Source organism: Athene noctua, chromosome Z (assembly GCF_965140245.1).
Source record: "Athene noctua chromosome Z, bAthNoc1.hap1.1, whole genome shotgun sequence".
NCBI classification, from domain to species: domain Eukaryota; kingdom Metazoa; phylum Chordata; class Aves; order Strigiformes; family Strigidae; genus Athene; species Athene noctua.
In genome coordinates this window covers 27912587-27928638 of record NC_134077.1, presented here as the reverse complement: position 1 = coordinate 27928638, position 16052 = coordinate 27912587, and the positions used below count along the sequence as shown (strand labels likewise).

General features: G+C 43.7%; 1 protein-coding gene across 1 annotated transcript in view; it reads right to left on the bottom strand.

Annotated features, from left to right (window-relative positions):
- Positions 1 to 4106: 4106 nt before the first annotated feature.
- LOC141973239 (acrosin-like) overlaps positions 4107 to 16052 on the bottom strand; it is a 31450-nt gene continuing 19504 nt past the window's right edge. The window contains exon 6 of the mRNA XM_074931585.1: positions 4107 to 4387. Within this exon, the coding sequence (XP_074787686.1) occupies positions 4107 to 4387 (281 nt within the window). The remainder of the gene's footprint in view (positions 4388 to 16052) is intronic.

Here is a 16052-nt window from a genome sequence, read left to right as displayed (position 1 = left end):
CCCACGGAGAGCAGCCTCTGAGGTGCTGGCTTCCTCGTCCCTGTTGGAGCTTTCGGGCTGCTGGAGCGAGGTTGGGCTGGAGACAGCAGACCCCTCCCGGGGGTGATCCCTCCTGACAGCATAGGAGAACAGCAGCCTCCAGGCTTCATGGCTGCACCAGCGCACGATGACATTGATGAGGCCACAGACCAGCGGTACTGTGTGTTCCCGGAGGATCGGCAGCAGTAGCTGGATGATGAGCTCCTCATCTGGACCGCAGATACACAGGGTATGCAGGATCAGCTTTTCTGCTGTCATTGCCAGCCACCACTCTTCATGGATTGCCTCCAGCTCCCGGCGCAGCCAGGGCAGTGCAGGATAAAAAAGATGATAGTTTTCCTGGAAAAGCAGTGCCCAGACCTGGGGCAGGAGGCCACCCACGGTAGCCGTCTCATCTGTTCCCACAGCCCTCTCTTCTTCCAGGAACGGCCTTCTCTGCGGAGAGGATGGAAGGGACGCAGCAGGGCGACGAGGACTGCCATTGGCCACGTGGCTGGGTGCACTGCCTGCCTGGCTGCTGGCCACTGATGGCTGTGCAGGGCGTGGGATGACGTGCTCTAGGTAGTCATTTCCTCCCCTCACAGAAAACCTAACCTTCTTCATCAGGCCTCTGCAGAGTGGGCAGTTCAATGTCCTTTTTGCCCATCGCAGGATGCAGCCCAGGCAGAACTGGTGTTGGCACGGCTGCACAAAGGCAACGCCCTTCAGTGAATCATGGCAGATGGGGCAGATCAACTCACGCTCAGTGGCCATGGTTGTGCTGCACAGCAGGCTGAGGAGAGCTGAAGATGAGGAGCTGCTCCCCCTTGCTGGTGTCAGATGCTGCAAAATGAAGAGAGGCCCTGGTTAACCGCTGTCCCGGGGAGAAGAGGGGAAGGGAAGAGAGGAAGAAGTGCCCAAGCCTCTCATGAAGGACACCCTCTGGCTCCCCAGGACCCTTCACCCACCCCAGGGGGATGCTTCCCGCACAGCTCACCTCCGCTGACACAAGCACCTGATAGTGCCTGGCTGCCTGACCCAGGCAGGGACAGGGAAACCCAGGGGATAGCTCCGGGATGGGCACTGAGAACTGCTGGCAGCAGCCCCCACAGCACCACCTGGCACCGGGAGTAGCCTCGCTCCACCCTCCAGACCTCTCAGGCACACTTGGCAGGAGTCCAGGCACGAGCCAGACTGGGCTGGGCCCTGCCAGCACCCGAATATAAGCAGTGAGGGATGTGAGGTCACAGTCCATTGCTTGCTGACATCACAGTCCAATGCTTTGTGATGTCACAATGGGACATCCTCCCCCCCATCACTCGAGCCTCTGCACACATATCTTGGGTTACCGCAACCCCTCTTCTGCGGGAGATCTGAGCACGCACACGACCAGTGTGATCAAGCAATGCCCTTTTATTACAACTAGGAAAGCCTTTTTATAATGTTCTCCCGCACACGTGAGTAACATGCAGTACAAGTCCTCAAGACTGGACAGTTCACTTAGCCCGCGCTTTAAACCTTCTTATGATCGGATAAAAGGTGCCACATCAGCCATGCCAGGCTTCCTGCCTTGTGGAACTTCCTCTTCCGTCCCAACTCCTTCCGGGGGTTGTTTGTCTCCTCGAGTTTCTGCCCCCTCATTCAGGGTCACATCCTTATCGCATTCTTGCTCAGGCTGAGGCTCTTATCAGTCTTGTTCTCATGCAGGATTGCTCACATGGCCATTCTCTTGCAGAAAGTCCTCTTGAATCCCAACATATCCCTCTTTTTGTTTTTGAGCAATCCAAATTCCTTGCAGACCCTTTTGTACTGAATGTCTAATACAAGAAACTAAGCATGGCAAAATAACAGCAAGCATGATAATTACAATAATTACAACAATTCCCCTGTATAACAACTCTTTCAACCATCCTGTGATTGATCCCAGTGTGGTGTCCATGCGTCATTCTCCCGTTAGGCAAACATCCTGTTTTCAACAGTCCAGCTTCCTTCTTGCTACGCACACAGTTTCTCAGCCCCTTGGCTTTGCAGGTGTTCTTCACACCAGCTACAGCCTGTTGTTACAGTGAGGCCACTCGGTCTGGATTGCTCATAATATGTCCGTTATTTTCTAACCATTCCACAAATCCTTCTTTTTTTTTTTGAGTGATCTAGACCCCTTTCATTGTTCAGTCCATCATTCTCATAACACATTTCCACACACAGCTTAAAATCATTAAAAGATTATAATGACAATTAAAACTGTTATTCCATGTAAAACCAAATATTTTAATCATCTAGTAATTGGTAAACTTTCAGCCGAATCATTATTAAATATTCTTCCTTCCTCAAGATGTAAACCCATTGTGTAAGCATCACTACAAAACCAAGTGTCATTTACCAGTACTGCTGAAGGAGTCACGTTTTGCCATCTTAGCTAGACTGTCTGATTATACCAACCATGTGTCAAAGGCTGTGTAAGGCCGATGTCTCCCAGATCTCTCCTTTCTTTGTTTTACAGTGGCATCTGCAAGACTTGAGAGCTGTATCAGTTAAGGGTTAGACAAACTTCAAAAACATAGCATACTTAAAATAGTTCCACAGAAGGCTAAAACAATACAGCAGTTACAATTACTAGTTAAAAAGTAAGCTAATTTCACTACCCATAATTAAGGAATATGACTAAATACTATAAAAATAAACAGTAAGGAAAATACAGAGTGGCACACTTAATTGGAGTACTAACATTCAGATCCGCAATTGCTGGTGAACCCTGGGTGCAGTGAGAATTTAGAGTGCCCTTCCTCGCAAACCGGAAATCCTACCCGATGCGTCCATCTGTAGGTGAGGCATCCAAAGTCACTGCAAGCAGGTCTAGCCTCTAAATCAACAGGCCAAAATAACTGGCAATTTTCTTTGAGCGGGAACATCTGATTTCATCCTCCTGTTGGGATCCACCCAGAGCCTGGCCAGCACTCCAGGGGGAAAACCAAGGGAGTTTCTAATAAGGTAAAACACTTGAGTTCATAATTCTTAATATTGCTAAACAAAGAAAGTTGAATACACACATTTTTACAGCATTTCATCCTTATTAATAACTACATTCTGTGTAAGCTACATCTTTCACCAGTGACTAGTAAGACTATATATTTCATTAAGGAGTTGCAATTACTGCTAACATTTTCTCTTAAAAGAATTGGCAACCGTAGTGTATTTTGTCCCATTGCAGTAGCAAACATTGCCCACACATTCTGCTTAAATGATCAGTCAAAGAGACTGCAAACTGTCAGTAGGGACATCCACAGCACCCACAGCTGGACCCTGAGTGCTGGCTGCCTCTCACGCCTCAGGTGTGGTTGCACACACCTTGCCGGTAACCACCGGAGACTGTGACCTGTGGAGACACAAGCATAACCTCTTCCCCAGGTTATTAAAAGATATGGTCATCGTGGCTTCTTGACATATTATTAGGGGAAGCCGCAGTAAAATAAACAAGCTGAGCAATTTTTGACCCTTTTGTTGCGGAACACAGGAGTTGAGGTCCTAATTTTTATTTTCCCCTTCATAATCAGCATCTACAGCCCTTGGTAAAACGAACAACCCCTGTAAGGTTGTAGATGATTTTTTGACAATATTTCCGTCAGGCAGAGGGTACAGAGGTGCACTCTCCCCGCAGAGTATGCACCTAAATTCAAGACTGAACACAGAATTACTGCCTCCTGCTAGAGGAGGTATTTCACACGTAACAGTTAAAACACTTAGCCCGAATAAACAGCAGCACCGATGACCCAGCGGGCGAGCACTAGGGCTCTGCACTAAGGCATTAAGAATATATAAAGCCATCGCTGCATGACAGCGTCAGCACCTTCTCTGTGGAAAACTTTCCACTTTTGTTGGGGGGGGCAGACCGAGCGCGCGGTGCCGGGCTCGGCCGCAGGCGGTCACTCCGCAGCGGGGGACGGGGCTCGGGGAGGCCCCGGGCCGCCGCCGCCAGCTCCATACTCCGCACCCCGCCCACTGCTGGACTCCTCCCATGCCTCCTCATCCTCCTTCCTGATGGCGTCAGGTGCACTTCTGGTGTTCTCAGCTCCTGACCATGCAGCTTTCGGTTAGGCTTCCGCTGCCCGCCGTGATTTTGGTGGTGCAATCGGTGAAGTAAACGGATTTTTTCTCTGACCTAACGCGACGGGAGCCGCTAGGGGCACAGGCATCAGAGGCGGATTGTCAGAGTTAGAAGCCACTCTGATTGCTGCAAAGGCAGAAACAACAGCTGCACGCTCCCTGCTCAGCTCTTGCAACATCTCACGGATTTGTTTCCAGAGTGTGCTATAGCTGCTCACTCCTTTTGCTGACTTTCCCCCATCACCGATCGAATCCCAAAGCAGTTTCCCTATAGATTCCCAGGTAGATATTGTTATAAACTGACTTCTTAAATTTGGCTGAGTCAGAGTTTTATTTACCAAGTGGCAACAAGCAAAACAGCTCTGGGCGGCCGGGGAGTCTCCTGCTCCAACAACGGCCCGCAACCCTAGGGCATTTTGTTTCAATCTTATACTATAAAGTGTTACATAGTCATTATACACTTATGCATATACATTACTTGGACCCGCCTATTCCCGCTTCGTATGGTAATTAGCTTATCAGTCTTTTACGCTTGCGCAGAAGCTGTTAAAAATATGGGTAAGGGTCTCCAAATTATGGGTGGTGGTCGTTTGGGATGAAGGCCGTAGGTCCTTCTCACAGTGTACTTTTCACCTTTCGCCTGGAATGTGATGATCCACTAAGTCTGCAGTGTCCTTATCAGCCTAGGCCCAGCAGTCTCTTTGAATAAGGAGATTTATGGTCGTGAACACTCTCTTGTTTGCTTAATTGGGCATCTGCAACTCTTCACACTTTGAAGTGCAGATGCTTCTTCTCTTGTTGTTCCCCCCCCCTTTCTTCCTGTCACAATTCACACTATCATGTTAATTCAATTAAACATTTGCTGTTAGTCTTACACAACATACAGTAGTTCATATGACAGTTTGCTTTTCTATTGTCTTCTTACTGGATTTGATGAACAGACGATTTACTACCTATCACAGATATAAGTCCCTTTTCTCGGCTCCATCTTAATTAAGCCTTCCAGAGTAGACTTACCATATTTTATCCCTGTCATTGACAGGATATACTGGAGTAGTTTCACCACTGCCTGTTCGTCCTTGGCAAGGGTAGACCCCATTCCTCCCTGGCTGCTGCTTCTTGCAGATCTTTTATCTTCCCTTTTAAATTTCCCTTTTAAAGTTACAGCGCGCTGATTCTCACCTTCAGACACCGGGGCTGTGTCTGGATATTTCGACCAGATTTCTCCACCCCAGACTGCACTCCGACGAGTCCCCTTTAGTGAAGACTTTGTGCCAATCTTGGGGCCCCCACCCAGGGACGCCACTTGTGGGAGAGCTGAGCACGCACACGACCAGTGTGATCAAGCAATGCCCGTTTATTACAACTAAGAAAGCCCTTTTATAATGTTCTCCCGCACACGTGAGTAACATGCAGTACGAGTCCTCAAGACTGGACAGTTCACTTAGCCCGCGCTTTAAACCTTCTTTTGATTGGATAAAAAGTGCCACATCAGCCGTGCCAGGCTTCCTGCCTTGTGGAACTTCCTCTTCCGTCCCAGCTCCTTCCGGGGGTTGTTTGTCTCCTTGAGTTTCTGCCCCCTCATTCAGGGTCACATCCTTATCGCATTCTTGCTCAGGCTGAGGCTCTTAACAGTCTTGTTCCCACGCAGGATTGCTCACATGGCCATTCTCTCACAGAATGTCCTCTTGAATCCCAACAACTTAAAAACACAGAAACAAGACACTGGGGGGAAAAAAAAAAAAAAAAAAAAAAAAAAAAAAAGCTAATCCCCTTCAGCAAGCAGCACGTGGTTGCTTTTTTCATTTAATGATTTTAATAGATTCTCTTTTTTCAGTTACTGATAACAGACAGTGTTTAAAAGAGTGTCACAAACACCATACATTTTCAAGAACTGTTTCACAGTTTCAATAAATTCTCTGTTGTATACAGTATTAGCCATGCATTATCAACAACAGCTGCTGCAGAGCAAAGTAGCACCTGGATGCTGGTGCATTGATGCTAATGAGCATAAACTCCATTTTGCACTGAACTATGTTGTTAGGAAGTGTGGAAAACTAGAAGGCAGTTTTTGACTACTTTGTATTTATCCATAATTAAAATGCCTAAATATGGCTTGAAACTGTCTTTATTTCCCCCCACAAATGTGAATTGCCTTCAAACAAAACTACTGTAATGAAATTTTCCTGTCTCTAAGTATACCACTGCTCTAATGAAACAATGATATAAAACCACATGGTTTGTTAATTTGTGACACAAAATAAAAGGCCAACTGAGTGGCAAGCCAGAACTGCCATTTAAGATTGTTGGAAGTGTGGGAAAAGCAAAACAGCAAAAAACCTGCAAAATGCACATTTCCTTAACACATGGTGCCCAGAACAAACACAGGACAGGATGAAGATCCAGTGATTTGTGTTGCCATGGCATCAAGGAGGAATGCGAAGTGAGGTGGAGGCTGCACAGTCCTGTTCTTCCACTTGAGGAATATTTGGCACAACCATGCAGATTTATCTCCTGCTCTTCCTCTTCTCTCAAGGACTGTTTTGAACAACCCTGCAGACATTCTCTCTCATTCTTCTTTTCCCACAAAAACTGCACACACCTTGCACCAAGAAGTGTGCAGTGTTGTTACTCAAGAAACAATGGCTTGACCACAATCCCACCCAGTCACACATACACACTTAGATAAACACTACCCCGAGTTTGTATCTAACTCGGAGGGATGAAGATCTGACACCACATCAGAGGGACATATCGATGGGTTTGTGCTCCTTGTACCCTCACCCCAGAAGGGACACCTGTTGGTAAGATTTGGGCCCTTGGCTACATCAAGTGATTACCCAGGAATTGTGTGTGTTTGCAATAATTTTTTGTGTGTAGTGCTATATAGCCAACCTGCAGTTTGTGCATTTATTTTAGGCAATCTCAGAGAATCTGTAGATGTTGCACAAGAATAAACTGTGCTATTTGTGAACCTGACTGCTTCTCTTGAATGCAACCAGACCTACAGCACAAGCGCTGTTCGTGCATCTGGTGTCAGGCCTATAGTTATGGCAATAATTGGCATACCTACCTATTAAGAAAGAAGTCCAGCCACCCCTAGCCCCTCTAATCTCTGGGGACTGACTAGAATGCAAGGGGATTAATCTCTTACCAAATTAATTTGTCACCTTAAATGCAGCAGGCATACGACAATCATAACGTGATTTGAAATTCAGATTTTTATTAGGCCTCATTAAACAGCTTAGAGAAATTAATACATCTTTTTCTTGTTTGTTTGGTGTTTTTTTTTTTTTTCCCCTAATTACCTTTATAGAATGAGGTACATAAATGAAAGTACAGTATTTATAAATCATAAAATACTTAAATATTACATTTTTACAACTCCTAGCATTTCTCAGCTATGAAAGTGGAAAAGGCAAGAGCCTTCACAGTTCATTAAAAAAACTCCAAACAACAAAACAATGATAAAGAAATCTGGCATATGTATTGGATGTTGCTTCCAAAACAAAGTCAGCAGTACCAAGTATTCAGAGAATTAAGAAGCAAGTTGCCTTTCAGGTAAGGGTTCTATTTATGATAAGATTGAAGTCAACTTACAGTTTTACAAATTGCAGTTTAAAGAAAGATTTGCTTCTCTTATGGAGGTTCTGTTCATTATTTCTACTCATTATCTTTCACAATACCGGTCAGCTCCTCAGTTTAGGGCTTAAGCTAGGACCTTGATACAACACATCAATAAAACATGTATCTATAAATGCTTATGGCTTAGCAGTAGTCCCTCATTAACAAAAATAATTTAATTTGTCCATTAGTCCCTAAAGAGCCATTTATATATTCTTTGCCATCATAGGATTCATAGACTGAAGTTCATTTCTTTGCAAAAAGTCTCTGCTCAATATATTTATATGGCAACATTTATATGGCAACAATTTCAATCTAAAATATATATATTTTAAAAATTATTTACTGAGAAAAAAATTACAGAGGATTTTTTGGCTTTTGGGGTTTTTTAAATACACATTCAGGAAAGTAACGTGTAGAGAAAACAACTTTCTATTCACTGGGAATTGTGAGGCTAAGCAAAAAGCCATCTTGCCAAACACAATATAATTCTTCTGCTCCCAGCTACCTCTGTTAGCAGTGTCTGCACTGAGCAAAATTGAAAACTTGCAGACACTTCCACTAAATACATATTGATGAAAAATACTGGCCATGATTTCATTTTTACAAAACACAGAAAAGACTCAGTGCAACAAATGAGCTTGAAGGCTTCAACTGAGAGTACTAGCACTCAGATAATGAACAGGATAGGATTTTTGAGTATTAAAAGCTAAAGATTTTCAGTATTCTTCTTCTTTGCTTTTTTTGCTATGTTTAAAGGCAAACATTGCATACTGTCCTCAAGTGCAAGGTCTAGAAGCTCATTAATGGAAGTTGCATACATGCCCTTCAAAATACTAAGGGGCTAAGCACTCTTTTCCTGCTCTATGCTGGCTTTCTGTCCAGTTAATAGTATAATTACAAGAGTGGTAACCACAGCACTGGATTTGCGAAACAAAAGAGAGCAAGGTAGGAGGAAGATCAGCAGTTTAACAAAACCAACTAGAATCTAGTCTAACAAAGACCAATCACTGGAACGAGGAGGAGAGAATAAAGACACACTTTAATATCTGTTGATCCATTTCTATGAAATTTAACAGGAGGCAGTTGTCTTGAAGGTATTAAATTCCCCTGAGCGCTGAGAAAGTCTCAGAGTCAGATAGTAAACTGAGAGACTGGAACTAGCATCACCCTGAGAAGAGAAATCTCAGGGTAATAACTCTTTGCCACCTGGCCACCTGCCACTCAGCCCCTGAGTCACCCAGGGCCAGGGCAGAAGTGCTGCTGAGGGTTATGGGGGCAGGAGGAACTTTCGGAAGGTATTGCAGGAAGGTTCAAAGGATGGAAGAAATCAGGAGCTAGCATTACTGTAGGGGAAAAAGGACAAGGGGGTGAGCATAGGGAATATCAGCAGAGAGAAACTGGTAATTCTTCTGGTAGGAGGGTTGCTGAGGGGACCAGGGATGAAGGACAGGAATCTGCAGGCAGTGAAGCTTCATTAGTTCCACTAATCACAGACCAGTTTGTTTGCAGGAAAGTATTTTGGTTTCTTTGTTGTTTGCCTTACAAGTGTGAACAGGTGCCTTAATATATTCTGTAGGTGGAGTAACAGAAGAGCAGTCAATACTGAGAGCACTCTGCTTAGGCTCAATTGGCAAAGTGATTCTGCGTTCAACAGGAAGGATTAAAATGGTACCCTGCTGTTCAGTGGAGGGCAGAATTTAAATGTCCTGTAATAGAATTTGGTACATCACCACATGTGAGTCTTGACATTTCCTAATTTACACTATTATGTTCTTACACAAGAATAAATCTTTTTAATTCAAGGCAGTAACTTCTGATTTAGACCAGGGCAAATAGAAGAACATGAAGCCCTTCTTATTTTAATAAAGGCATATACTGTTACCTGCATTAATGGCAGATAGAATCATAAGTTAGTATTACATTACAAGATAACAATGTCAGCAGTGAATTGAAAGGGGAAATAAATTACTATTTGGTGTTAAGTCATTTACACCATCATTCTCAAAAAACAATTTATAGGTTGTTCAGTTCCTTTTTAATTAGAAGAATAAATTAAAAAATGCAACAAACAGAAATCAGAAGCATCCATTTTGGGAAAAAATGTTTTTAATAGATGGCTTTAACTTATGCTATTATGTTCAATTTTAGATGATACAAGGTCACAAGAAAGATATCATTTCTTTTGGTAAAGTCACACCTGACACTCTATGCAGAGTGTTATTTCTCCTTCAGTTCCCAGATTCTTACACGGTACGATGGTGTTTGGCCACAGATTGTTTGTAGAATATAGTGTCAACAAAGTACCAATCACAACGCAAAGACCTCTTTCATCATTCTCATTGATATTCTTTAAAAAATATTCAATTTTTAAACAAAGATAGCACGTTTAAAGATACTTAGACCACAGCTTTCAGCACTATTCTCATTTTCAAGCTGAAGTGCCCTCTGCTGGCCACGATGCCAGATGCCTCTGCTCATACGTTTTATACATAACTTTTTTGAAACCTAAAACTTCGTTAGAAGAGGGTACACAGACTCCTATAAAGGCAAATAATGTAATTGTTGAAAATTATTTTAAATTTCACATCACAGGATCTGCAGGGAAAATTATAAATGGGGCCTAAACTTTGCGCCAAGTATTGAAACTTTGTTGACTTTGCTCAGATGCTCTAATTCTGTAGATAGATGACAGACAGATGAATGAACAAGAAAACTGCAAAATAGGTGGACCAATGCTAAGGAACAACAAGAGAGCAGGTAGCTACAGACACAAAATAGAAGATTAAATAGATAGGAACAGAGACATAAGGAGAGTTTCAGAATGGAGATTCAAGAAAAGAGAGCATATAAAATCTATCCATGAAGTAAACCAGTAGGCAGCTACATCCTTCCTGTTCCTCATATTGCAAAATGCACTTGCTAAAGGGTTTATGCTGCTTTTGGCTGTCACAGCATTCAGAATGAGAAAGACAGAGGGGTTAACCACAAATATACAGGGGAAAAAAAAATGTTAAAACAGGTTTTGGAAGATAAAGTATATCCTGGATCAGTGGAGAAAGGGACAAAGAAACTGTGACCTCAAAATTCCGGTCCAAGATGCAACCAGTATAAAAGGAAGTTAGATATCACTTGAAGGGATTTTTTTTTTTTTTTTAAATCAATAAATACTTGCCATTTAGTTAAATTAGATTTCAGCCCTGAATTAACCTAGGATGTTGAAGTCATCTCAACACCATTTCTCCAGTCAGGAGATGAGTAGATCATCCTTTATTTCTCCTGCTGAAACTTCTCTCAATCTACAGATGCCTATATATTCAAGAGATGCTTCCTTTGGTTCCCTGAGATTTTGAAGAAATCTAATTCTTCAGAAGCTCAGCAGGGTTAATAGGAGACTTGTCTGTCTTTGAGGACAGAGGACAGCTTCAGCCAAAGAATGTTAGTTTCGTGAAGCAGCAGTAAACTCCAGAGAGATATGCACCTGGACCTGAGGAAAGGCAAATTACTCCCAAGCTGCTCCATCTTTTCCTGCTCTTACCTTGCCATCTAGATGCTTCATGAGTAAAACAACACAGAGGAGACATGATTTCTTTCCCTTATATATTACAAGCCAAAAATGTGCATTTTTTAGGATAGAGTGTTCCTCTGGTAGAGATGAACAACAGCATTGAGGCAGTAAGAAGGATCTGTAATGCTGAAAACCACAATTAACACTGATTAACTGATCTCAGGCTACCCCTATAAATCTTTCATTATTCTTACCATTAGCATTAGTTAGACTAATACATAACTATAATAAAACAAATATCCTTCAAGGGGCAGGTGGAGAAATCAGGTATCACGCTTGCTAAATGAAAGACCGGATGAAGGGTGCTAAGTATTAAGATGCTCCACATCCAGATTCAGTCTTTATCTTCAAAGGATTTTCATCATTAGCAAATTACTTTTCATAGAAATTTTGGATGCATGTTAACATTTAACATAAAACTCAAGCACTACAAAAAGCTAGTTTTCAGTGTTTTGCTGAATCTAAAGCAGTTTTAGGATTATTAGGATCAATCTTCTGGTGGATTACATGAACTTTAGTGTCATAAATAGAAGGGGGTGTGTGTGTGATAATCAGGATTAATAAATTTAGCCAAAATACAGTCACTGACATTTAACCACATGCCAATAGTTGCAAGCTTTCTGAAACAGAAACATACCACACCCTCTCTGATGCTGCTGTGTGATAATTTTTTTCAGTTCTAGTCCATTTCATATCCATAAAAACAAGTTCAGACTTAAATCCACATAGCTAAAATGACTTTGGAATAAGATAAACAGGTACCCTTCATTTTCTGTTCAATTTAGGCATACACATAACAAAAATAATCATTTTAGTTCTGCTTTTCTAGCAATAGATGGCACTAGAGAATAACAACTAGAGGTTATCACAGAGAATACCACAGGTATCTTCTGACTCAGCTTCGGGGAACTGAGATTGCAGGTAACACAGCCAGACTCCTCCAAGGATGATACACAAGAGTTTTTCTCTACATGAAAGGATGCTCTCTTCTCTGAAATCTGCCAAGGATTCTTCCCAGACATGTCCCAGACTGTCCTGAGACCCTGCTTCAGGGAAGTGAGATCCCAGGTAGCAGTCTTAGACTCCTCCAAGGAAGCCACCTGAAATTTTATCTTTTGAGAAAAGCCATCACCTCCAGGATCCACCCATGGCTAATCCCAGGCATCTCCTGGTCTCTTCTGTCCTTTGTTTTAGGGACATGAGATCCTGGGTAGCAGCCCCAGACTCCTCCAAGGAAGATACACAAGAGCTTTTCTCTACCTGAAAGGATGCTGTCTTCTCTGGGATCTGCCCAAGATTCCTCCCAGACATGACCCAGACTGTCCTGAGCCCTGCGTTAGGGACCTGAGATCCCAGGGAGCAGCCTTAGACTCCTCCAATTAAGCCAACTGAAATATTTTTTTTATTTTGCTGAAAGCTGTCATATCCAGAATCCACTCATGGTACTCCCAGGCATCTCCCGGTCTCTTCTGTCCTTTGTTTTAAGGACCTGAGATCCCAGGTAGCAGCCCCAGACACCTCCAAGGAAGATACCTGAGATGTGCTTTCTTGAGTAAAGGAAGATTTTTGCTCCAAGATTCACCCCAGACTCTTCCCAGGCATGTCCTGGAGTCTTTTCTCCTCTGCTTTAGGGAGGCCTTATCGTGGGTTGCAGCCTTAGTCTCCTCCAAGAAAGCCATCTGAAAGAGTTTTTATCTTTTGGGGAAAGTCATCACTTCCAGGATTCACCCAGGTCTACTCCCAGGCATCTGCTACACACTTTTGACATCTGCTTAATTACCCTATGTCCTGGATAGCATCCCCTGACTCCAGGGAAGATACCCGAAATGTGTTTTCTCATGTAAAGGAAGAATTCTGCTGCAGGATCCACCCAAGATTCCTTCCAGCCCTGTCCTGGAGTCTTCTGACCTCTGCTTTAGGGATTCCATATCCCAGCGAGCAGCCCCAGACTCTGACAAAGAAGGTACCCAAGAGGATTTGTCTCCCTAAAAGGACACTCTCTTGTCTGGGATCTGCCCAGAATTCCTCCCAGACATGTCCCAGACTGTCCTGAACCCTGCTTCAGGGATTCCATATCCCAGCGAGCAGCCCCAGACTCTGACAAAGAAGGTACCCAAGAGGATTTGTCTCCCTAAAAGGACACTCTCTTGTCTGGGATCTGCCCAGAATTCCTCCCAGACATGTCCCAGACTGTCCTGAACCCTGCTTCAGGGACCTGAGATCCCAGGTAAAAGCCTTAGACTACTCCAAGGAAGCCACCTGAAATATTTTTTGTTTTTGGGGGAAAGCTGTCACCTTCAAGATCCACCCAAGAATCCTCCCAGGCCCCTGCTATACACTTTTGGCTTCTGCTTAAGTAACCTAGATCCCAGGTAGCAGTCCCAGACTCCTCCACAGAAGATACTCTTAATGTGTTTTCTCCTGTAAAGGAAGATTTTTGCTCCAGGACTCACCCAAAAGTCCTCCCAGGCTTGTCCTGGTGTCTTTTCACCTCTGCTTTAAGGAGGCCTAATCCTGGGTAGCCCCAGACTCCTCCAAGGAAGATACCCTAGGGTTTTTTTCTACATGAAAGGATGCTCTCTTCTCTGGGATCTGCCCAAGATTCCTCCCAGACATGTCCCAAACTTGAGCCCTGCTTCAGGGATCTGAGATCCCAGGTAGCAGCCCCAGACTCCTCCAAGGAAGATACCCAAGAGTTTTTCTCCACCTGAAAGGATGGTCTCTTCTCTGGGATCTGCCCAAGATCCTGGCTCATGTACAAGGGAGTCAAGGTGCTTCAGGAATGCATTTCAAAAGGTGCTTTTGAAACCCAAAAATACAAGATAATGCAAGTACAGAACATATACTAGTGCTAAAACAAAGACATCTACTTTGTTTGTACTATTGACTAGCAGCCAGCTACTTCACTCTAGAAATATTACCATGAGGATGGGACCAACTGCAGCTGCAGTGCACTCCAGGTTACTTTCCTCTTGAGAAGGAACACCTGTCAAGGCAGAGAGGTCCCCCCTTACTCAAGGCTGAGATCCTCACCAAGTAACTGATAGCATGCAGAACTAATACTCATGAAACACTACTCATCCATGGAGTTTCTCAATATCATTACAACGTTTTATAGATAATTCCATTAGACATAAACTGTTGTCTAATCTGAGACTGAGATTGGATCAAGCCACACATAGGCTCCACCAGGAGTTTAGAAAGCAAGGGGACCCACTCGGAACCTCATGACTCAGTAGGAGGATTTCCCTTACCCTTTGCATCTCCAGTCTCTGTGGAAATCATTCTAGCTTGATTCTAACTCAACTTGTCTGTGTAGGTTCCTTCCATGTATTAAGTAATTCACCCTATGAAGTGTAGGGTGCACCCCAGATAAATGGCTCTTGCTCTTAGTCACATTCAGGCTCCAGTGTGGGTACAATCTACTGTGGCAGCAATTGTAAAAGAAGGTGAAGAGGGCACATTACTACTGGAATTCAAAAAGAGGTCTGGGATAATGCCACTGCATTTTAAAAAGAATTCCATTCTTGGTGGCATTGACACAATCCCACTTATGACCCCACCAACAGTAGAGCCATAGCTTTGGTTTTGACAATACGCAATGCTGCGGTACGTACCATATACCAGATCATTTCATTGGGATTAAATCATCATGGAACTGCACTCTGTCAGTCGGAACACAGTGTGGGCCCAACAAAATGGGGACAAATGGCTGACTACTGGTGTTGGTGCGTGTGTTCTAGGGGAACAAAAAAGATCTATTTGTGAAAGTAATACCACTAAGGCCCAAGACATTTGTCTTGACACTGAACAAAATGTGTGTCAAAGCAACAGAGTCACACAGTGAGTGTGGATGCATACGAACTTGCATCATCAATCATGCGATTAACACATGAATAGCAGGTGGTTTTTCAAGACTCATTTCTTAAGGAACAAAGCTGTGGCTGCAAGGACTGTCATGCATACCTTTCCCATTGTGTGCAACTGGACTGTGAGCCAAACACTTTTGCCCATAAATACAAGAGTCAAAAGGAGCCTTTTCTGAGCTCTCCCCATTGGCAGCATGGCTGCACGGTGGTGATTGCCCCTTGAGCTGGGACAATTGAGCCAGGTTGCTCCTCCAGGCAGACACCTTTTACCAGTGACATACCGTTGGATGACCTCAATCAGGGTTCTCTCAAACGAGTTCTCCCAACCCTCTCAACTCTCAAATTACAACTGGCCCAGTGACTGTCCCCTTGAGCAGGGAAGTGGCTCAGTGTTTGAGATTCCTCACCTGAGACTAGAAGAACCTTCCTTACCCAAGGCAAAGAGACCCCTTGTTTACAACCGAGCCTCCATAAGGGACTCATAGCATACTGAGTTAATACTAATGAAATCCATATTGCTAATTCCAGTAGCCATAAACTGTTGTCCTAGCCTGAGATTAAGACTGGGCCTAGCTGCACCTAAGCTCCACCAGGAGCTTAGAAAGTTTCTAAGGGGGCCCGCTCAGAACCTCGTGACTCAGCGGAAGGCTTTCCCTTACCCCTTTGTGTCTCCAGTCTCCATGGAAATCATTCTAGCTCGATTCTAACCATTAGGTTAATGGTTGGACTAGATGATCTCCAAGGTCTTTTCCAACCAAGATGATTCTGTGATTCTGATTCTGTAACTTGATTTGCCTGTGTAGGTTTCTTTCATGTGGTAAGTACAAAATCAGATTACAGCCTCTTTTGGCCGTCTCTTTGATGATGACTAT